The sequence below is a fragment of the Tasmannia lanceolata genome, unplaced genomic scaffold, assembly GCF_043159265.1.
Source record: "Tasmannia lanceolata isolate RefF3 unplaced genomic scaffold, GAP_Taslan_0.1 ptg000015l, whole genome shotgun sequence".
NCBI lineage: Eukaryota > Viridiplantae > Streptophyta > Magnoliopsida > Canellales > Winteraceae > Tasmannia > Tasmannia lanceolata.
The window spans coordinates 58,280,658-58,304,996 of NW_027518692.1; the positions used below are offsets into that span (position 1 = coordinate 58,280,658).

Consider the following 24,339-nt stretch of genomic DNA (forward strand, 5'->3'; position numbering starts at 1 on the left):
GAGTTTCATATCTATCTGCAATTTTTAAAATTGTAACCAAGATTTGCAATTGTTCTTTAGTTATTTCTATTCATAAGAATACCTAGAATATTTAGACATGATTCAGATATAAATCATCATATGCTCAGATGACATGTACAATCTGCTCCCATCTACTTTCATATCTGAATTTCACTTTACGAGGGATTTCCTTTTTCTTTTATGTTGAAGAGCTTTATTCAATCCTTCAGTACCAATCTTGAACCCTACACCTCATGGCAACAAGCATATATTGCCTCAAAAGTCAAAACACGAGCATATAGGAGATTGGTTTACAAGGGGTGTCCTTATATAAATAGGATCATCCATCCTCTCAACACAATATCATGGATTCTACACTGAATTAAACTTTATTAGCAAGTCTATTGAGAGTCCTAACGGCACTGTTGTCATCTTTCCTTTCGGACAAGAACACATCTACACCATCTTGTGTCATGGAGCATGGATGGACACTCACAGGTGCATTTGGTCAGATATTGGAAGAGATAAAACTATGGATAGCTTTTGGTGTCACCAAAATGTTCAGGGGGAAATATTTAAAATGTACACAATACCGATACATAACCGTAAAATCTATTAGGTAGTGACCAATAATAGAGTTGAACAACATAAACAGCTTCTAATGCTTGGAGCTCTATAGAGGGAGTGCCACAATGCTTCATCCCAATTTTTGCATTGCGGGGAAAAAGAGTAGAGAGGCTTTCTTCACAGACAACAAACAGGTCATTCCTTTTCTTCCTAAAAAACACTCATAACTTCCTCTAGGACCAGATACATTGGCCACTAAAAATAAGGCATCCAAGGAAGAATGCCAAGGTTCGACGGTAAAAACCATGCGAAAAACAAGCTGTTCAAAACAAACACATCTTAAAAATCAAAGTCAAGCACATCCATACCTCCAACCACATAAACCTTCTCTCGGATGCTTCATCTGATGGCTCCTAACCCTGGATCAGCATCCTGTGTCGTGCAAAAGCAAATTTGATCAGAATACCAATTCTAGACAACTAGGACTAAAAGCTCTAGAGTAACATTTTATCAATGTGCATATTACCGTCGTACCTTCAAATGGGCGGGTTCGGGCCAGAATGCATGCAGCTTCCTAAAAAGTTCCAAATTAGGAAACATGTTCTTTCTTTGAGTTCATTCTCCATTACCATAAGCAGCAGCTACACGGACATCGGGGCCACCATCATTCCGCCCATAAAAGTGGCCCCCACGTCTCGATTGATTATGACCCCGCTCACGATATCTCGAACCCATCCCACGTGAGCTGTCCCGGGTTTCATTGCGAGGTGAGTTTGGACGAAACGAGTCATTGGGCTTTTGATAAGATCCAATGGGCTGGTACTCATAGTGTGAGTTGTGTTTACGCCTGTCTCCAGTTGCGTGTGGTTGCTGTCTGTTGGTTTCTTGCCCTAGGCCCTGACCACCTCCATATGGCACTTCTTGCCCTCTGTTGAAACGAGCATTTTGTGGGACAAGGCGACGAATCCCAGAAGTAATTGTGTGCTCGTCTTCTGCATTTTCAGGAGCAAGTTCAGAAAAGCTAGGGGGCCCTTGGTTTGGTACATTGGAGACCTCATTGGGGACATCTAGAGCCTTCCTTTCTTTCTTATTTTCATGATGGTGTGCATTTGGTAATTTGGCTGCATTGGTTTTTTGACTCTCAGGCTGATGAGAACGAGGCTGGACCTGGGCAATGTTATCTATGTCTTTTCTCGGCGGAACACTCTCTGTACCATGAGAAGGAAACTCCCTTTCAGGCGTTCGTGGTTGATCTGTGACTCTTTGGCCTCCATTACCCCTACTTTTTTGACTCTCATGCTGATGAGAACGAGGCTGGACCTGGGCAATGTTATCTTTGTCTTTTTGCATCGGAACACTCTCTGTACCTTGTGAGGGAAACTCCTTTTCAGGCGTTCGTGGTTGATCCATGACTCTTTGGCCTCCATTGCCCCTACTTACGTGTCGGTTATGAGCTGAATATGTTTGTGACTTGGGTTGCCAATGAGAGGATGCATGTTCACCAAAGCCCTGGTTTTCAGTTTTCGATATATTTCTTCCATCTGATTCCTTAGATTCAAAGGATGACAACTGAGCGTCAGTTTTATCAGCCACTCCACTGTCCAAATGCTTATGATCTCCAGGGTTGTGATAATGCCCAGTAGCCTTGTGCACCTTTGATTGCTTCCGCTTTCCTCTGCCTGATATTCCATGATCCTTCAGTTCGACAGGTACAGTGACACCTTCTGTTGACACTAGATTATCAGTATTCCAGCCATCAGAAGATTTTGCCGGCCCTTTTGGTGAGAATATATCAGACTTTGAGGGTTGGAGCTCGTCAACAGGATTCTGAATATTCTTGCTAGCAATAGAAGAAGATGGTCCATCATGAGGACCCTGTAAAACCATGGAAGATTCAGTGGAACCCCGTTGGCGCCATGAGGCATGTGTTTTACCATACTTACTATGCTTAGCCTCCCCATTCTTGGTTTCAATAGCAAATCCTCCTTTACCAGCATCTGTGGTATCTGGCCCACTGCTTTTGGCGGCACCCTGAGAACCATACTGTGCTTTAATAGTCATATCAGATATTGACTGTGGAAGAGAGGGAGATGAGACCTGTTGGGAGTCCTGCTGTGATAATTCTTTGGCTACTTGCTTTGGAACGTATCTCTCCATTTCAGCCCTCTTGGTTCTCAAATTATTTGACGTTCCATGACCATTCTTCACCAAGGAATTGTTACCCTCAACAACAGTGATTGGACCAGTTTCCACAAGTGACTCAGTCTTGCTCGGTGGCCGCACAGGTGCCCAAATGACTGCCTCACTCCCATGGAACTTTTCTGCTGGCCTAATAGCTTGCGTGCTTCTTGACATCTTCCTAGGAAGCTGAGGCTTCCCTTGGTCGTTTACTCTACCATGGGCTTCTTCACTAGGTTGTGACCAGCCTTGGTCTGAAGAGACTACCTCAACCTTAAAATCTTTGCCCTCCACATTTTCCTGTGTATGAACTGAGCTAGTTTCCAATACAGGTTCCGAGGACTTAAGCTTACCACTTTCAGAGGAAATATTCACTTGATGCCCATCTGTTGGCAACGACGATATCAAATCAGTGCCTAACAAAGCCTCGTCCGGCTTGTGCTTGTTCTTGATGCTCCTGCTATTTTTCTTCTTGTGTTGCAGTGAGGAATCATCAATAGCATTGGTGTCATTGGCACTGGCCAAGATAGGCTCGCTCAAGGTATTTGCATTGGCAATTACATTATCATGAACCTTTGTGCCTCCTCCCATGGTGACCTTGTCACCGAGATTTTTCTCGTGTGATATATTCTGCTTTCTCTTATGACCCATTTGCTTGTGCTTGGACACACCACTATCATGTAATTGTGGAGCAACTCTCTGGGAAACAATTTCTGCCGTGTTGCCATCTTGTGGGGATGGCACAGATGAATCAATTGCAATAATTGGGTCTTGTGGAGTACAGCTTGAAGCTTCCGAAGGTTTATTTGCAGACAAATCAGTTGACTCTCCAACCCTATTTTGAGTATTCTCAATCGGAGTATCAGATTTACTACCCAAAGCAAAACCCGGTGCTTCCTCACAGATGCCAGTATTGGTTTTTGGACCTGCATAGGCCTGGAATCCTTCTTGCTTGTTTTCCAACTTGTGTGTCGAATTTTCCACTAATGTCCTCCTGTTTAACTCTTCCAACTTAGCAAGAGCCTTGGCTTTCTGCTCCCTGGTCCGTTCTTCCTCCTCCTTCTGGAGCTGTTTTACACGTTGCATTGCAATCTCTTTCATTTTAGCACGCTGAAAAAAGAATTTCAAAATAATCTATTAAAACTACTTCAACAATACTATATAAGCACATTAAATACAACAAAAATAAAATAAAACTAGATACCTGTGCTTTGTAATCACTAGTATCCAATGAGGATGCCACATAAGGTTCCTCTCCTGCCTTGCCTGGAAGGTTCAGTTCTTGCTTCTCAGGAGCCTTTGCTTTCTGCTCCCTTGTCCGTTCTTCCTCCTCCCTCTGGAGCTGTTTTACACGTTGCGTTGCAATCTCTTTCATTTTACCACGCTGAAAAAAGAATTTCAAAATAATCTATTACAACTACTTCAACAATACTATGTAAGCACATTAAATACAACTAAAATTAAATAAAACTAGATACCTGTGCTTTGTAATCACTAGTATCCAATGAGGATGCCACATAAGGTTCCTCTCCTGCCTTGCCTGGAAGGTTCAGTTCTTGCTCCTCAGGAGCCTCTTGAGAAGCCTCAGCATTTGTCACGTTACCTATAACAGACAAATCTGCTCCAGGAGATTTCTTTCTCCACTCCTCACTCTCTTGAATGTTAAACCTTCCTTTACCTCTATAATCCGTTCTACCTTGCATCCCATGGCCTCTTTTGTGAGCATGAGAATGAGCAGTCTCTCCAACTCCAGAACTGTCCAAGGCTGCATTAGCTTGTAGTTCTAGAGGCTTGGGCCCAACCGTTACACTAGCAGTTAGTTCTGTGGAAGCTTTTTCAGTGTTGTCAACACTGGAGTCAAGCTCATTACTGGAATGATCGGCTTTAACATTCACAATCCTGAATTGTTTTGTATTTTCCTCTTTAGTGGAAACAGGACCCATCTCGTATCGGCCATCAGAAATCCTGGCTTTGGTATTTAAACCCTCTATTTTGTTTATAAGGGTGGCATTTTTTTTCATAGCTGGAAATTGTTGCGGACCTTCGGCTGGATTAGGTGCAGTTCCTGGTTTCTTCACCAAACTATCATCAGCTGCCTTGGTTTGAGAAGTAGTTTCCTCGCCAAATGTTGGCTTTGAGAAATTCACGGGTTCATCATTTCTGCCGTCAGCTTCCCCGTCATTCTCCCACACAGTTGTTTCTGGTGTGTTCAATCGTTCAACATGGGGCCCACCTGTCATTGCCGAGTGCCCCCTATTTTCTTCTGCACCATTATCTCCCCAGCTATCATGTTGCTTTAAAATAACCTTATATGGTCCTCGATGAGTATCACGCGCATGACCATATTCCATCTGATCCTTGGCCATTGCCGAGCTGGGAGCATAGCCACCGGGCCTGACATGAAAACTGCCAGAATCGGGATGGAAATTTTGGTTTGGATATCTGTTATAAGCACGAGGACCAGCTGGCATTCTCACAACAGGGGCATCTCGTTCGTTAGGGTTGCAGAAGTTCATACGGGGAGGACCATAATAACCATCATAGGGCACTGGACCGGGGTAAACTCCTCTAACTGGCATAACAGGGTGACTTGGTACAACATAAGAATCGGGCATGTGGGGAGGATACGTGTCTCCATTCTTAGGGTAGTACCCACCTGGCCCGGCTCCTGGTCTTGGACCTGAATGAGGGGTAGGTACTGGCCTAGCTGGAAGCGGAGCCTGTGAATGATAGTAACCAAATGGTTCCATAGGATAGGTACCAGGAGGGCCTGCGGGTCCATATGGGCCGGGTGGAGGCCCCCCTCTATACCAAACCCCCTCGGGAGAATTTCGGATGGGAGTACCATGCCAAGGATCAAAATGGTGTGGTGCCATATTTGCATTGGGGTATGGATGTGGCTGTTGTGGATCTCTCTGCCAATTCTCCATGCTTGGTGGGGGCCCACCTCTGGGGTAAGAGGGACTGTCACTTTTCCAAGTATTTACAGTTCCCTTCTCTTTGCTTGCATCAATAGACACATCGTCTGGGATACAAAATTGGAAGTAAACACACTTCATTAGCATGAGATATAAATGCAATATTTGTAAAATCACATAAATTGGATCTTTGATTTGGAAGAGGGGTGTTGTTGACGTGTGAGCCTTTTAGACTAAAATGCAAGCGTTAACCAAAGGTATACTAACCAGTTGGGGAAATTTCCAACCTCTCCTTTTCTGTTTCTGCTCCACCCGAAGCTGATACAGGGCGCCCTTGAGAACTGTGACCTGGCATAAGGTCTTATGAAAGTAAGAACTCTGAAAAAAAGGAAATACATATCTCTTCTAGGGCCAAACAAAATTTAAAATGTTGTGTAACAAAACATTAAGTAAATAAATAAAAAGTGCCAAATAAGCAAAAGGGACTGAAAATCCTGCACCGAAAGCAACTCCATCACAATTTAATTTGTTCTGAGATGCTGAAATTTACAGCCAAAATTGGTTTCAAACTTATAAGAACTTGAATAATTTTTCAAAAGAATTTGGAAGAATCAACAATATAGGGCACCCTATAATCAAAGTACCTGTGTCAGGTTCAAACAAAAAAATATATGTAAGAGGAGCCTATCGAATGAATGATCGAAGAAAGAATGCATTTTTGGGCAGAAATAGTCATGCCTTGTGATTTCCGAAAATTAGAAAAGGGATCCTCATTAAATTGGAGATGAAAGTAGAAAGTCATACCCATGACTCACCATGAAACTATAGAAAATCAAAAGCAAGGGAAGTGACATTAGCGATGGAGATAGTATGGGTGTTTAGTTATTACATTGTACTATGATATCGAATCAAGAGAAAAAAAAATCCATGGAAAATGATTTCATTCTATTCTGAATAAATGAGCAGTCTAAAAAGGATGACTCCTAATGAGTTTTACAAAATACTAAAAAAAAAAAAAAAAAGTGAGGCACAAAGACAATACAACACAGGCAGGAAAAACTACAAAAAACCTCGAAGCTCATACAGCAACACGAAATGGCAGCATACTCTCATAAAATCGGATGACGAATACAAGCACTGAATATATTAAGTTAATGTGCCATTCAAAAAAAAAATTGTGCGATGTTTGACTCTGCACATTTAAGTATACTGAATCCATTTTTTTTCTTGTTCTTTTTTTAGGAAAAACTATTGCTAGTTTTAATAAGAAAAGGACAAAACAGCGCTCATAAAACCAGGCTCTAAGCACCACGAAGCAGCCCTTTTAGACCACCAAATAATATTGCGTATAACCTTCCATCACCAAAGGAGAGAAAAAAGATAAAAGCAAGCAAACACATATACAAAGTGGGCGTCGAGGTTGAGTTGGAAGTGATCCTCTCATTCAATGATAAAAAAAACCCCACTTAGCCATTCCCGTTCTCAAAATTTACAAAGTTGGATACAAATAAGTGCATGGGCATAATAACCTGCATTTTTGCCTTCTATAGAGCAAACCCATTGTTCTTAAAAGTATAGATTGTTAAGTTTGCAAGGCCAGCTGCAAAGTTAACAATAAGGCATGCATGATTCGCCAAATACATGGGTCGAAAACACGAGAATACAAGAAATCTTGAAGTTCCATCAACAATGCAAAGGCCCCTTCAAATAAATTTAAAAAAAAAATGGTCAGCATCAAGAGTAGGTGAAGCGCGAATAAATGAAAATACACACCTTGCCGTACATGCTGGTCAGAATTCTTTTCAGAGCCAAGCGTTGGAAAATCCCCAGAACTAAGATTGAAAGAATTAATCTTGGATGATGCAGATCCCTGCGAAGAACAATAGCCTATAAAATAGGACAGCCAAACAAATAGTAAAAACTACTCATACTACAAATTTGTTAGAACCTAATTTCGTTAGCATATGTTTTGCAAATTGAACTTGGCAAAATGAGACCAATACCAATTTCTCTGCAGTTCCAGGCCTACCCCATGCAACTGAATTTTCAGCTATGGGTTCAGCAAAACGGGATAGCTGAGAGCTACCAGGTCTTGTTTCTGCACTCCGCGGACGTGAGGACGCCATCGATGTCTGATTTGATGCCAATACCCCAGATGCAGATGACGGCCGCGAATTCGGACCCCACGCATTAGGTTCATAAGATCTATCACTACCAGCAGTTGATGGTCGGGTCCCACTCCCGCCAGATGAGGGGCGACCATTAAGATGTTTGGGTGAACCAACACTTCCAGCAGTAGTAGCAGGTGACAATGCTGGGGAGCCCCAAGCATTTGGGGCAGAAGAAGATGAATGACTTCCCCAGCTTAGTGTGCCCCTAACACAGAATAACATATAGCATTTTTAAATTGGAAATGATATCAGAAAGAAGGAATGATGGAAGCTAAAGGCATATCAACAAGAATGATAAATTTATTCAAAAAATTAAAACCCAGAGAGGTGAAGAATAAACTCACTTCGGAACAATTTCTACATTAGGATCCAGGCCATGGTTTTCCAACCTCGAAAATCATGGAAAAAAGAGTTAGTTCATGAGTACAAAGGAAGCCACTCAGTACATGGCACTGGAAATATTACAGTAGAAAAGAGAATACCTTTGACTGGGTAAGTTAACAGGTTTGGGAACAGAAACTTTCCCCAAGACAGTCATGCTCCCTCTTCGTGCAGAAACCCACCTAAAACAATGTGAAACATAGTAAGACGAGAAAATACAAAGAAAAATATAAACAGCAGCTGGTATTGCCACCAATAATCAAAATACTTCCACCCGTTCTAGCTTGTTGTATTTGTTATACTTATCTTCTTTTCACATACTGGACAAATTGATAAGGGTGGCAATACCAGGCTTCATTGTGTGTGTGGAGGGAGAGGCAGGCAAGGAGGGAAGGAGAGATTTTAAATGGATGTATTTTCATACCATCCCAGGAATTATTAATTTGAGAAGCTGCTCGGAAAATCTATATTCATTTTATTTGAAATATTTGGGATATGCAAAAGATAAGTTTAGAAAAAGATCCACATGCTTTGACAGCGCTGAAGCAGCATTAGGGAAGATAAAAGGACCATTAAAAGACAAGTAGGATTAAAAATACAGTATGAAAATAACGCCAAGGATTAAAATTGAGCCGAAGTCAATAATGCTTCTAGTAAATCACAACCACATGTCAACAGCTAGCAGCATCCATCACAAAAATTTACTTCATATGATATTCAACAAAAAATGAATGCAATGGGTTTTTTTAATGGTAAAATGAATGCATTGGTTGATATCCAGAAAAGCTAAAAGCTAAAGTATAGGAAACAAATGCATGGTTTGATCACTCAGATCTCTTCACATAAAATATAAGAGTAACAAAGGCAAGCATGGAACAGGAGGTTGTAGATGCAAGATTCATGATGCGGAAAGGCAGGCAACAATATGCATGGACAGGCCCCGGTACATGTTGTAATGAAGAAAGAAAGTAATAGTAGTAGTTTTGGAGAGGCAAAATCCCCACTCCGAGATGGCTTTTATTTGTACCTTGTTGAGAGCTTAGAACAATAATCTTTATGAAGATTAAATAGAAAAGAAAAAAACAATTGCCAGTTACAAACAAGGATTTATATTTCGGTTATTTCGTAAAAATATTAATTTTTAAAAAAAAAATTGAATTTCTTGAAAATTTCCAAAAAGAAATATAAAACCATGGTAACAAATATAACCACTAGAACACTCCCCCAAGCTAGAAAATAGATGTCAACCATTCCTAGCTTGCCGGGGATCAACTGGTGATGATGCCTTGGTAATGCTTTGGCGAACACATCAGATAATTGAACAGAACTACAAACATTGGGAGTAAAGATCTCCTTAACTTCTACCTTTTCATCATTTTCAAAAAAAAAAAAAAAAACTTCTGCCTTCTCACGAACCAAATGGCAATGAATTTCTATACGTTTAGTCCTCTTATGAGAAAAGGGATTGATGCAATGTGAATGGCAGCTTGGCTACCACAAGACATAGGATAATGTACTCATGACTTAACCCCCTAATCACCTTTCTCAACTAGATCAAGGCGCAACTTATCACTAACCATGGTTTTGCTTTATGCTTTAGCTACAGTCTGGACCAAGCAACTACATATCTATTACTTTTCCAACTAACTAGAGACTCCAGATTATTCCCAATAAAGGCACTATGGATGTAATTATGTTTCTCCCAAAGAAATTGACTTAAAATGAACTTCATATTGCAAACATTTTTCGAGAAACCATAATTGTCCTTGTCCCCGCTTACTATACCCATTCCCGCTTCTAGAACTACAAGAGTTCCTCTTACATTCGCCTTATGGGCTTCTAGTAATAGATGTACATTTCGTTCCTATCATTTTATAGATACATCAAGAGCAAGTCCACTTCTATATTGTAAAGTTATGGGCCTTCAATCATAATTTATGGTTGTCAGGCTCCTCGTATCCATGGGGTAGAGAAAAATGTAACTAAATCATTGCCTAGCCATGTAGCACAGCTTACAATACACAAAATATTAGAGAAACACTATAGAGCTTCCTCGGGATTTCCCAGATTTAGAGCAAATGGTCAACTAGATGCATCATACTTTATTTTGAACTAACATGCACAGTTATACTCCATTACTTTATGATTTGAAAATGTAATGGTCCAAATTAAGCTAACTACCGGATTCAAAGATCTCTAAAGACATGGATTTTAACATGCAACAAAAATAAAAAAGAACTAATGAAAACACCATCCAATTCCATGATCCAAGACCAAGTGGTTATTCTTCTCTCATAAGAAAATATAAAATAAAAGTTGATAAGTTAAAAGAGCACACAACGATGATTTTAGCCATATGCTTATAAGAGCATAAGCACATTGTGTATAAAATACAAAAGCATTTCACAAAAACAAAACTAAGCACTACTAGGGAACTAATACCCTTTGTTTCGCATTATTTCTTAAAGAAAAGGACAGCCATAAAATAACTAATAAAGAATGGGGATGAAAACAGGTGAAAAATATAAAAAAAGATTTCATGATACCTTCGTTCTCCAGTCAACATACTTGAAGCCATATTCCAAATGGAGTAATTGTAAGCTCATCCAATCAAGTCAAAAAACCTACCAAAACGGGGGGGAAATAGAAGTGAGATTCCATAACCTAATGGAAAATGGCAGATAGTGAATATAAGCATTTAGAACAAAAATTCTATAACTCTATAATACCGGGAGAATAAATATTGTGGTTATTTAAGGATCTCACATAAATGAATCCAATCCAAACTCAGCATGTTGGCCACAACCTAAATAGATCCTAGCATAGATAACCCAGACCAATTAGCTTGAGTTTGAGAGATTCTATCTTAGTGTCAGACCAATTTGATTGAGTTTGAGTGATTCTATCTTAGTGTCTGGAGCCAGGGGCGGAGTTACATGTAGCATAAGGGGGCCAGCTGCCCCGGTTGAGTTGAGGCAAACTACTTAATAGGCCCAACTCAATTGGGCCCAGCCCCCTTTAAAATTTGAAGCTTGCCCCCCTTATGTATAAGCCTGCCCCACTTATGTATAAATCCTGGCTCCGCCACTGTCTGGAGCTAAACCAAGTCAATGACTAGCACAAATGTGTTCAGAGGAGGAAATAACCCTTCTCTTTCTTAGCTTGTTATTTTATTTTAAACAGATGATTTGATTGGTCATCCATTTGACACTATTAATCATTTATTGACTAGTGCAAATGTGTTCCAAGAAGGAACTAACCATTCGCATTCCTGTTTGTTTTTTTAAACGAATGATTTGATCAGTCATCCATTTGACACCATTAATCATATTTTTGCACTTAAAAATCCTAACCTCTAATTGCAATTCTATTTAAGCATAGGATTTTCTGAAGAAATTAGTACTACAATTGTATCCAAAGATCTTAGATTCAAAACGAGTTTGTTTCACTCACTTGCTGACGAAGGCTGAGAAAGAGTAAGTGTATTCCAAACAAGGGCATATCAACCTAGTGCTTGCACATGACACAATATTTTAGGTGGTGATTCACCCTTAATACTCCCCATTTATCGTTTTACAAGTTTGAATTGATGGATAGATGCCACCAGTGATGTGCATTGTTAATAATTAAATGTTATAGACAAATGATATTTGTATTTGTATCACTATTATCAAGCCAACTCATTCCCTCACTTCCCCACCCACACAAAAACCATATCTAACATTGTCACCCTTACAGAGATACCTAGCCCACCAATGGGGAGGCTACAGATCCAAAGATTGATCGCTTCAAAATGATTGATAAGACATCCGAGATGGTAGAATCCGAATCAAGAGTGACAAGGTTCAAGAAAATGCCAAGGGGATCAGTTCAGAAAAGGAAGTTGTTTGATCGAAGCATGGAACCTGACAATTTGGTTGCATAATGGGATTTCAATGTTAAAGAACATGACAATGGATTTGATACAAAACATGTTGATCGCCATTCAGCAAGGTACAGTCACTTCTATTCTGAATTTTTTATTTCAAGCTGTATAAAGATGGACAAGGTCATTTTGACATTTTCAAGAGTTTTGTGAAAGAAAATAGCAATCATATTTGATTGTGGAAGGACTCTTGATCTCGAACCACCGACTTGATCTTCTCAATTAGGAAGCATTTTGTGAAGGAGAAGGCATTATTACCCTCTAAGCTCTGAGGTCCATTTTTGAGTGGCAATCTAGGTCGTAGATTCAATGGGCACATAGAATGGGGATATCGTTCTATTCATGAAACAGTATGGCCAAGAGCAGTCACGCATGGAATGGGGATATGGTTCTGTTCATGGTTTTAGATTTCCACCAAAACCGACACGAAGCAACAAAATGTTTTCTGTTTCCATTCCCACTGAAAACGAAACCAAAACAATTGAAATGCAAAAACCAAAATCATTAAGTGTAATAGTGGTATAGTATATCAATATGTATTACATAAGGGATTTGCTAGGAACCATCGGAGAAAGGCATTTCGCGGCTGGCTGTTGCATGTGAGAGCAGCCAGACAGGTTCACTTTTCAGCAGATTTTGTTGTATTCATTTAATTCATCTGAGGTGGCAGCTCTCACATGCAACAGCCAGCCGTGAAATGCCTTTTGTGATGGTATAATTATATAAACTAGTTCCAGACCCGTGCAAAGCACGGGAATGACTAATCCATCATACAAAAAACATAAAATTAACCCAGTATTTTACCAATCCAGTTGCTTGCCCTTTTTTTTTAAAGATGAAACATAAAAAATAAAGCAAATGCATGCACTTCTTTTTGAGAACATCACGAAGAAAAAAATCAATTAAATTATCAAAACAACCTGATTCCTAGTAAAGAAATTATATCGACCTGAGTTGAGAAGCATTATACCCTCTAAAATTCACAAAACTCAAAAATTACCCCTAAAAAATATACAAATTGGGATACAAGTATAGAAATTCCAAGGAATTCCTGAATTCTCTAACCAAAGCACTACCCGGTCCATGAATTTATAGTGACATAAAAAATTTCTAGAAAGAAATCCTGCCCAAGCAACCATCAAAACAACCAGAAACAACTTGTTATCACGAAAAGAAAAGAAAAAACAGAATTAGAAGCATGACTTGGCCCACGAACATGTAGTCAGCATGATCTGAATCGCTCATCACATAGGCCCTGGATTGAGATTGAGAACTCAATGGTATGGATCATGCTAATGTCATCCGGGTTGAGGTTCTCTGCAGTTCTCATGATATTCATGTTATCCTAGAGATTCGTTGAGATTGCTATCATCATAATTTTGATATTTTAAAGGAGGTTTCTTTGGAGGAGGATGCCAAGTAGGATTTATCCAAACCGTTTCTTTGATGTAAATAGGAAACAATAAGAAAGAGAGAAAGAGAGAAGAATTAGGTGTATGAGAGAGAGAGAGAGAGAGAGGAATTAGTTGTATGATCTCCATCACATGGAAATCTCCACGGGAGTGCTTTGGTTGGCATCCATATGGTAAGGCCGTACTTCACATCTCTATCAGAGGAAAAGGCTATAGAAAAATTGAAGCTGAAATCAGAAATATCTAAGTATTATTATTTACCTTGGAGGAGATTCTGAACTGACCTTGAATAAGGACAACAGTGATATAGAGAAATAGGATCGGAAGGATATGCATGCCTTTTATAGGCTTCAAACATAGGTAGAAAGGTATCCAGATTTGTTAGGAAACTAATCCCAAATTTATTAGGAAACTAATCTAATCTATTTTCTTTCTCAATATTGTTACTTTAGAATAAGATAAAAATTTCATGCATAGAAAATGGGAAGGGGGTATTTCGGGACTCTGGTTTACTATTTAAGAAATTATAGGATACGAAAGATATTTGAAGAGATTTAGAAAGCAGGGGATATAGACGGAGAGATTTTTGGAAAGAAAACTGGATATAGAGGGAGGGCCACATGGCACAACGACGTTGTGCGACATTCAGCATTATATATACTAGCAAAGACCCGCCGTGCGATGCACGGCACGACAAAGAATAGTAAATTATTCGAAAAATAAATGAGGTAAATAATGGGAATACAGATTTTCTAATGGGAATAATGGGAATACAGCTTGTCTCACCTTATTGCATGGGCCGAGAAAGAAAAAGTAATTGATGAAAATATATAAGAAAACAGAAATACAAATAAGAAGGCAATAGTCAAATCAACTCAAAGAAGCGAAAACGAAAAGAAGAGGATAATTGGGGAAAAAAATAAAATAGGAAGAGAAGAAAATTAGAAAACAATACTACAAAGTGGATGTATTACCCGGATCAGTCAAAAGAGAATAATGAAATGTGTGACTGGAGTAGTTTTGAGGCAATAGTGAAAACAACTAAGCAAAACGAAAAAAGAGAATAATAGGAAAAAATAAAAATAAAGAAATAGGAAGAAAAAAAATAGAACAACATTCTAAAAAGTTAATGCATTACCCGTATCCGTCAAAAGAGAGTAATGAAATGTGTGACTGGAGTAGTTTTGAGCCTATAAAAGCAACTGGCATTATCTAACAAATTTTTCATAACATAGGACATGAATCCCATGTTCTGAGGCCCAAAACTACTGTAGAAAAAGACAACCCCTTATGAAGAATCAGCAAACAAAACTAAATTACGTGAGTTTAGGAATGCTTATAAGACCATTCACCAAAATATAGTTTTAATATCCCTTAAGAACAGGGTTGTGAAAGAAATCATCTTAAAATGGATTGACCACTGTAAGTGAAAGTGAACCATAATATTAGTAGCATTTTGACAATAATTCTCCATAATAAATAAGTTCCAAAAAGAATATAAAACTTAAAATAGAAAGAAAAAAATTTGAATTTTACCAAGAAAGATCCAGCTTGTGATCTTTCAATCTAGCGGGCCCAGACAAAATGGAGTGTATACAATAAGTCTATCTAAGATGGAATACTTGATAGTTAGTCTTCATAGTTCATTCTTTGCAAAGGAGTGGTGAAGCTGTGAAAGACAAATGCAAGTGATGTTGCATATAATTTTGCATACAGTTAAGAACACAATGGTTTTTATGTACACTCTCCGTACTGTTTTTATGTACACTTTCCAAAATTAGTGAGTCCGTATTATGAGACATCAAGAACTAATTAAATTGTAGATGATTATCAATGGCATTCAAGCAGGGTGAAGGTGCCATTATCTGTAATTACCTTCTTCTTTTCTTAGGTACACGGCAAGCTGATGGTAATTCTTATTCACAACGCTAAATTACGTAGAAAACAGAGTTTAATTTGTGGACATGCATCTGGGTGGACAGAGTTTAATTATTTTTCCACAACTCTAATTTAGAAAACAGAGTTTACTTAGAAAATAGTATTTGGGATTTTAGTTGTGGTGTTGCATGCTTGAAAATGTTATTTATTGCTTGATATTCTACAGCTGGTTTTATGGATGAATCTTATGCACACATAAAAAAATTATTCTGGATGTAGGATTGAAGGATGTATTTGATGCTACAATCAAAGTGAATCGAATGAACTGAAGAAAACACAGAACACCTGCTACATTTTTTAGTGGATGTTAGAGAGGTACTTAATGATTTGCTGATGGACAGTTCTGTAAAAAAAATTGTTCTCGACTTTCTCACGGAAGTTTTTTGTCCTTCATATTTAGGGATGATATGTCTCTTTGCTGTGCCTTGTTTGTTGTGGTGTCGTTTGTTCTTCAGTTAATGAAGGAAATATTTATTTCATTTAGTTATTAGAAAAATAATGAAAAAATGGTGTGAGTTTCAGATACGTCAGTTCATATGTGCTTAGCCAATTTTCAAGCTTTTGTATTTTTATACGCTTGGTATAAAGATTTTCATCTCATCTCTTGATTAATAAACAGAAAATCCACATAAAAATTGCGAGGTTGTTGAGAGAAGAGTAGGAACAAAATCTAAAAGCTGACAAAACAACAAAAAAATAAACCAATAAAAAAAATATTAGGAAGAGAGAGCAAGAACCTTAGAACTATCAATCAGAAATTTCCGGCTTTCCTCAAAATCAGTATATAAATTGAATTTTCTACAGTAGACATACACATGCCAAAAAAAATAGCACGAAAACCAAAACCCACATCTAATTACACAACCATCACAAGAACAAACCCAAAACAAAAAAACAGAGAGAGGGGGAGAGAAAATGAGGGTTTCAAGGAAGAAAAGGAGGGAGATGAGTAACAGCAGATGGGGATAAGGATGGATGAAAAAGGAAAAATGTCTTACCAAATCCACAGCTTCCTTCAAAGAAGCCTCCAAAACTTCAGCTTTACCCCCCATCTTCTCTTTTTCTCCTAAAACCCACTTCTCTTTTTCTCCTAAAACCCACTTCTAATTACACAACCATCACAAGAACAAACCCAAAACCAAACCAAAAAACAAAAAAACAGTGAGAGGAGGAGAGAAAATGAGGGTTTCAAGGAAGAAAAAGAGGGAGATGAGTAACAGCAGATGGGGATAAGGATGGATGAGAAAGGAAAAATCTCTTTTGCATAGAGAGACGTGGAGAAGCTATACACAGAAGCTGCATGTATAGGTGTTGCCATCCTCGGTGCAAAGATGCTCATGGCAAATGTTGCTAGCAAACAAAAAAAAAAGTAATCATTACACATAAAAGCCATCCTCGGTGCAAAGATGCGCATGGCAAATGTTGCTAGCAAACCAAAAAAAAAGTAATCATTACACAAAAAAGTAAATAAGCTAAAGTTATAAAGTTTTCAATGAAAGATTACCTAGAAATGGTTAGAAAGTTTTAAAATTACGAAAAAAATACGAACAAAATGTAATAATATATGACAATTACGGAAAAAAAGCCAAAAAATCTCTGACATAAGACACGTACATGGACGTGTTAAATTGATAGAATTTTGCAGAAAATCAAAATATTCTCTAATTTCAAGGGCATAAGAGGTATTTATGTAATGAGGGGGTAAGATCGAAATTATATGAGTTGAATGGGTGAGTTTGTTAAAAAAAGTCAAAAAATGTGACGTGTAATTCTCACGTGATTTTCAAAAAAATGGAAAAAAGTCTCCTCTTTTCATCCCAGCTTATTGTAGTATATATATATTACACGCCAAATATGGTGCATGTATTATGTATAAATATTTATATGAATTACATGTGAAATTCGGTATGCAATAAATAATCAGACATTCGTGTGCACTGGGTGTTCAATGTTTTCAAACCATTATGGATCATTGGCTTGGTTATGTGATTGTGTATTTGTGCTTATTCTACCATTTCCTGAAGTTTCATCTTTAATTTCATATGTTTTCATATCTTTCCATGATTTTATAGGATTTCCAGCGAAATTTCCATCTGAAACTAAAATGTTTCCATTTCTGTGGAGACCGAAAGTGAAACTGAAACCGAAATTCAACACCTTGGTTCTATTGATCGAGGCTTGGAGACATGAGACTCCACGATCAAGGATAGCATTCCTAAAAACATTGTTTTAGTTAGGGGTAATGTCATCAATTTGACATAGGACTTGCAAGAATGGTATGATTAGGTGGAGGTTGATTTCCATGAGATCAATGAGCCCAATTGTCATAGTCATGCATATGGGTTATTATTTGCCAAAGTGGGGAAAGGGTTGGAGCAATAACAATAAAACGCGACATATGATTGTTGTGCAAGTGGTAATTTTTGTGCTAGCGTGGTTTTTTTCCAACATTTAATTTTATTGGTTAGAGGGAAAAAAAATTTAAAAAAAGGACAAAAGGCAACAAAAACTACGACTGGGAGCCATTCCCTTCACAAATTGGGCATTTCATCCCACACCCCTAAATCCGAACAAGATTCCTCAAAATTGGCTTCACAAATTGGGCATTTCATCCCACATCCCTAAATTCAAACAAGATTCCTCAAAATTGGCTAACAAATTAGCTTTAGCGTTTCCTTCCGATATATGTGTGATAGATGCCTCCTAATAAAGTTTAAGCCAATTTTTCATCTAGTGGAATATGCCTCCAAGTCTCTAAGGGTGAAAGCTCTCGTTCTGTAGCCATGATGTAGTTGCTGCAATGTCTCCTCCAATCCACACCTTGATGGCTTCAATGGGCCTAAGCTTTTGGATCCCAGTCCAAACCGCTCTAACTTCAGCATCAATAGCTTGACAATCGCCACAATGACCTACAAAAGCCAACAAAATTATACTATTGGACCATTTCAAAAAAATATATTATACTATTGGAATCCGAAAAGCGCTCCCCCCCCCCCCCTCCCCCCCCGAAGCACCACTCTCCTAGATACAATATTGTTCAATGTTGTGACCTTACTGATTCTGTCAAAGTTCAGTAATCCATCCATCAGGGGAAGTAGACCAAACAACGTGGGAGCATTTTGCGCCAGCATAATTTCAATAGCGTCAATATTTGTTAGGACTTCTGCCTCACCAAATCATAAAATAGGGAGATAGTCCATACTGTTGAGAGATAGATGTTTCAATAGCGTCAATTTGTCAGTTATCTTGAATTTATTTTGGTAGGAACTTAAGGCAATCACCATATTCAACTAAAGATTAAAAAGTCATATAGATGGTATTAGTTGTTACACTCTAAATATCCTCAAAATGTTATTAGCATTTCATGGATTAATCGAAGTTAGATACTAGATTCATGGTTTTGCAAAAGGCGTCCTGTAGAGACACCCTCAATTCGCTGACATATCGGGCCACTTCCTCAATCTCTTGTAGGTGGTTGCGGGCTACTAAACAATGGAAATCTTCAGCATATTGACTCACTGACTTAGTCCCTTGCACCAGCTTGTGCGACCGCCGGTACAAGATATCGCGGAAGTTAAACGGCAAGAAGTCTCATCGTAACTCATATTTTAGCATTCCTCATGTCGAAAGTGGTTCTCCCAATTGGAGACGTCGGTACATCTCAGCTTGCCACCAAGCCAAGGCCCGCCTCTCAACCATGTGGCCAATAGAGTAACCACCTTATCATCCGAGACCTCTCTCAAGTCGAGTCTCCTCTACCGTAGCTTCCCAATCTAGTAGATCCTTGGGTTCAATTCCTCCATTGAACTCCAGAATCTTAATTTCTAAGTTGCGGTCCCATCGGCTATCTTGTCGTGCATATCGAGGATTCCACCTTTGGGGAAAGGAGTCGGGTCTCCCTCGTGGCCTTGCCTCCTTAGAGCCCTAACTCCTCCCTCAACTCCCCGTGCATCCTCAAATCCAGCAAGTGAAGGAGAAGATGGTGAATTTATGTGCATGATCAATTGTTTCAGCCTTGCCATTATGAGGTCCAGCTGGTGTTGACATTGCTCTTCCCGAGCTAGAAATTTCTCTTGAAGAGCTGCCAAGGTATGAATCTGGTCATATAGCACTGAATATGAAGAGCTTGAAAAAGCTTCTTCAATCTCAATTGCAGGCGCTAGTTTGGGAGCCATAGATGTAGGACTGATTCAAGGAATGAAAGTGGCAGAAGCTAAGCATACTGCCTTCGCAGTGGTGCTGTCCACGGGGACCAAACAGAGGCTGGAATTAGTTAGTAATACTGTTACGAAGCTGATCACCAAGTGCAGTGGCAAAACTGCTACTTCTCTGATTTTAAGGCCCTTGTAGCACTGAATTTGTTCGGCTTCTAATCTATGGAGTAGCACTAAAAAGCGAACAGCTCCGAATGATCCAGCTACTGGCTTATACAACAGTTGCATAAATCTTAGTTAAGGATGTGGATCTAATGTAAACTAGATCTAAGTGTTAGTTTGTTCTTATTTAACAATCACAAGATTTAGTGAAGGCTACTTGCAAATTGTAGATGATAAGAGATTAGATGCTGGAAATATAAAGAAAAACATATTTGTAGAGAAAGAGAAGCAATGAGATAGAATTCATAGAAGAAGAAAATGACAACTAGAAGAACAAGTTGAAAGGGAGGAGGGGAGGACTTAAACCAAAGTCTTTTCCAATCTCCTCACATGATATCTTCCCCAAGACATCTCCTCAAAGCCACCCAAAGCCAAAGAGATTTTTCTCCCTCTCACTCGGAATTTTACAGTCACCAAGATACCTTTGAAATGAGACCCCTCACCTCTATTTATAGAGGGGGAGAGGAGAGGGGCTCTGAGCCCTCTCATATGCTGCCAAGTGTCCATGGCCAGCTGTCTTGCTTAGTTGGCAAGGCCATGTGTCACATATTGATGGCTTCCAATGTAGTCACCATATACCCACTGTCATCCAAAAGGTTCATGAAGAACTGTCTTGCTTGGTTGGCATGGCCATGTGTCAACCAACCACCATAGGGTATTGGTGTCCCCTCTTGCCACATCATCCCCCTTACAACAAAACCCCTTACTCACCTCCTAATTACATCTCTAACCTACTAAAAACCCCCACACTACATCATATACAATGTATCAGACAAGCACCAACGTATCATACAAACACTCATCTAGCCATGCCTCCGCACAAATTGCACTAGAATTGCCCCCTTTTCTTAGTATTTGCCTCTCATGCTTTGTTCTTCATCCTCGATCTCTCTGAACTTCGCAAGGCTTTTGGATGCTCAAGCCTTTGCAATACTTCTTCTTCTCTTTCCTTGGCCTCGCCAAAGACCAGGTCCACATCATTAGGGTTGGGTCTTGTTGCCTTAGCCTCTATGGAAGGAACTAAATGCAATGATCTCAAGTATAAGTTCAGTACATCAATGATGATCAAATAAATCATTAGTGAGTTCTCAAACTGTGCTATGGTTCGTTTTGCTTCAAAGGTATTGTGTGGTCCCATCCATGCACATATTAGATCTGTTCTTGAAAGGATTGCTTCCCCGTAGCTCAGCCTAATGACCCATTGGAACCTACTTCTAGTAGGGCGGCCCAGTGCACGAGGCTCCCGCCATTGCGGGGACTGGGGAGGGCTAGATGTACGCAGCCTTACCCCTGCTTTGCAGAGAGGCTGTTTCCGTTACTCGAATCCGTGACCACCAGGTCACAATGGAGCAACCTTACCGTTGCGCCAAGGCTCCCCCAGAAGTAATTGACTAAAAAACAAGTACATTGGTAGAAATGATTCCTCCCTCGGAAGAAGGCAAGATATGTTAGCATATGAGGCTCAATAAGAATGATGGCATTAGATGCAAAGGTTCTTTCCTCCTGCCAATGGTCAAACTCATATTCGATCTAGCATCATCATTGTTCTAGGTGGGTTTCCCAAAATGTTGCTAATCCGTGGATCCAAAGCACACCTTGGAGATTGCACACAAAGTTCCAACTAATCCAACAAAAGCTTTCCACAAGTGCCTCTTGGCAAATATGTGACAAACATCCATCGCAGATGTACTGTAAGAGATGCACTTGCAACATATGAAGTCGAGTGCAATGATTTGAAATCGCCAACCCATAAATTTGGTCGCCTTTCTGCACTTCTAAATAATTTTTAATTTCCCAAAAAACATATATAGAAAGAAAAAAAAAACACATAGACCTTCTGGGCCATTAAATAGCTTTGTTTCAATTTCTACAGCTCACACATTCACTTCCTACCACTTATAGTAAACAAGGATAGACCATCAGCAGCAGCAATCGACACTGGCAGATTCTATGGTTTTGAAGTCTGTAGCCACCAAACATTTCCCAATAACCCAGAAAAAACAAAAAACAAAATTGCCACTCCCCATTGAAAGACCACTAGAAAGAAAATCGACCCAACAATCAACTTGTGAGCCAATTCCTAGTTACATTAGAAACAATTACAAGTACATAGTACAATGCTTCTAGTAAATGAAACGGAATTCCTTCGCAGATTCCAAATAATGATAATCAGAACCATGATCGTAATAAATCTAACAGGAAGTCTCCTATCAACTGTATTAAAACCGAAATCCCATGGACAACTATATGCAGTTTTTTCTTCAAAAATAAATAAATAAAAAGGCCCATATAAATTTTGATCATGTTTGTCTTGAACATAATCAATGAATCAAATCTTTTCTGTCCCTCTCTCCCGGAAAATCAATAACAAAAAAGGCGTACATCTTGATATTAAACAAATCCAAAGAAACAATTTCATGGCCTCATCTTGATATTAAACAACGCATGATTTAAAACCCTAGAAAAAACAAACCCTAAAGAGCAAAAAAAAAATGAAATTAAATGAAATGAAAGGCATGCAACTAAGCCGGAATATCAAAATGAAATCCAACCAAAACCCTAGATTATCCCCACAAGAACCGTAAACGATTATCATCGCATCCGAAACCACGAATTCAATGATCGAAGCTCGAGAAAAAACCCTAATATTAAAAAACCCTAAAAATATCAAATCAAAACCCTATAAATTCCAGAAAAAAAAAAAAAAAGACTTACCTGTAACAAGACGATCTTCTTCGGTTTCTTGAAACCCTAGCAGAGCTATAATGTAATGAGCGGGCGAGCGATCTATTCTCCCAAATCCAAGCAAAAATATTTTAAAAAAAACCTAGGGTTTCGAAACTCTTAGAAGAAATTCAGAAGAAAAATCTCTCTTTAATATGGTAAAGGCGTAAGGATCTGCAGAGAGAGAGAGAGAGGGGTGCGCAGGTTAAAAAATAAATCTCTGTATGGTGAGTTCAGCTTTGCGTGTGTTTGATCGTACTTACTTTTTTATAGCATTACGTATCGCGATATGATATTTTGGCGTGATAAAACGGGGTTGGGTCGAGAGACTTATCTGTGACCGATAAGTCACGAGATTTTGGCAGTGTAAAGATGGCGTAGGAGATAATAAAAGTGCGACTGGGACTATCGTACGCCAGGAGTGGCAATCAAGCTATTGGAAATAAAGCCGCTAAAAGACGCGTTGTTGGGGCCACATCATCCGGATTGTTCATCTCGTAGGTCCCACAATGGAAGATGGCACAGATTGCACCCGTTCGATTAATCTAGCCATCCGATAGGCCCCATCTAAGATGAACGGTTAGTAAAAATATTTAAAAAAAAAATGTAGCGTGCTCTACAATAAGGAAAAAAGGGAGATGTTATCAGCACTACTGTATTTTGATGATGGCACTCCTCACGTTATTAAAAAGTACAGTATGGCCCGCACCATAGGATGATCCGAACCGTCCATTAGATGGGCCACAGCCTAAATAGGTTGTGCCCCAAAACTTTGAAACATTGTTTTTGAAGATATCTTTCCAACTTGTTCTCATGGCTTTAGAAAAAGGAAGGGGACCAATCACCTTCTTCACTCATCTAGAAAGTTGGAAAAGAGTAGATAGCATGAGTAGCGGTTTATCCAATACCAGCGGGATAACCAGCAGCAGGGGCGGGGGAAGAGGCACCCACTGGAGCAGAGGGAAACGCAGGAGTAGCGGAGCTATAGGCATGAGAAAGATCAGCGACAAGGACATATGCCATTGATAGAAGGCCACTTTTATATTCCTTCCTAAAAGACACTTTAGTGATCAGATCAACAGATCAGAAGGCCAGATGTATCTGACAACATCTAGATCAGATGATCTAGACCCTCGATTTTTTTTTTTTGCAGAGCCGGGTAGATTCCTTTTTCCGCCTTCTTGAAATATTTCAAAATGATTCATTTAGCCGACCCCAACTAGTTTGGGATAAAGGCCTTGTTGAGTTGAGTCATTTACCATATACATGGGATTTCCTATCAGGATGGGGCCATGATCATATGCTCTACAAGATCAACAGACTTTATTACATGCATTCCCTCTGGGTCGCTAGCACCCAAAGGTTGTCTTTTACCATGGATTGTAAAAGCCACATTTACCGTGTTTACCATTGATCATAATAGTGACTTTTTACCATGGATTGTAGTCATTTCATTTGACTCATTTATCCCATTATTGGAAACAATGGGATCCATATATTGGATGTGTGTGACCATATCCTCATGGTCCTACCCTGTGAAGTGTGTGGATCCCGTCAGATTACCTCATAAAGAACATGGCAAGAGAGAGAAAAATGGAAAAAAAAAGTAAAAAGAAAAAGAAAGAAATGTAAAAATATGTCATTCTCTAAATGTGGGAGTTCCATCTCGGTCTCCCTTCTTTTTTTTCCGTCATTTATAATATTACCATTTCAAAAAAAATAAAAATATGTCGTTCTCTTTTTTTGATA

General features: G+C 39.1%; 1 protein-coding gene across 2 annotated transcripts; it reads right to left on the reverse strand.

The window, feature by feature from the left end:
- Positions 1-549: 549 nt before the first annotated feature.
- On the reverse strand, positions 550-22,819 carry MOS1 (modifier of snc1). Of its 2 annotated transcripts, none has more exons than XM_077397449.1 (11): positions 22,582-22,819; positions 10,762-10,839; positions 8,317-8,397; positions 8,179-8,223; positions 7,667-8,039; positions 7,437-7,533; positions 5,931-6,011; positions 4,224-5,770; positions 3,950-4,129; positions 1,102-3,855; positions 550-999 (listed from the first exon to the last, which is right to left on the reverse strand). In XM_077397449.1, the coding sequence occupies exons 2-10, from the start codon at positions 10,791-10,793 to the stop codon at positions 1,183-1,185; spliced, it is 5,109 nt and encodes a 1,702-aa protein (XP_077253564.1). In that variant the 5' UTR covers positions 10,794-10,839; positions 22,582-22,819; the 3' UTR covers positions 550-999; positions 1,102-1,182. The 2 variants fall into 2 exon arrangements, with proteins under 2 accessions (XP_077253564.1, XP_077253565.1); XM_077397450.1 differs by lacking the exon at positions 22,582-22,819 and adding an exon at positions 16,489-16,505.
- Between the last annotated feature and the right edge of the window lie 1,520 nt (positions 22,820-24,339).

What these genes read in the sequence shown, in the direction of transcription:
- MOS1 (XM_077397449.1), bottom strand. Translation starts at nt 10,793, where the DNA reads ATGGCTTCAAGTATGTTGACTGGAGAACGAAG. An exon ending in AATGTAGAAATTGTTCCGAA is followed by an intron (nt 8,040 to 8,178) that starts GTGAGTTTATTC and finishes ATTCTGTGTTAG; the next exon opens with GGGCACACTAAGCTGGGGAA. An exon ending in TGACCAGCATGTACGGCAAG is followed by an intron (nt 6,012 to 7,436) that starts GTGTGTATTTTC and finishes ACCTTATGCCAG; the next exon opens with GTCACAGTTCTCAAGGGCGC.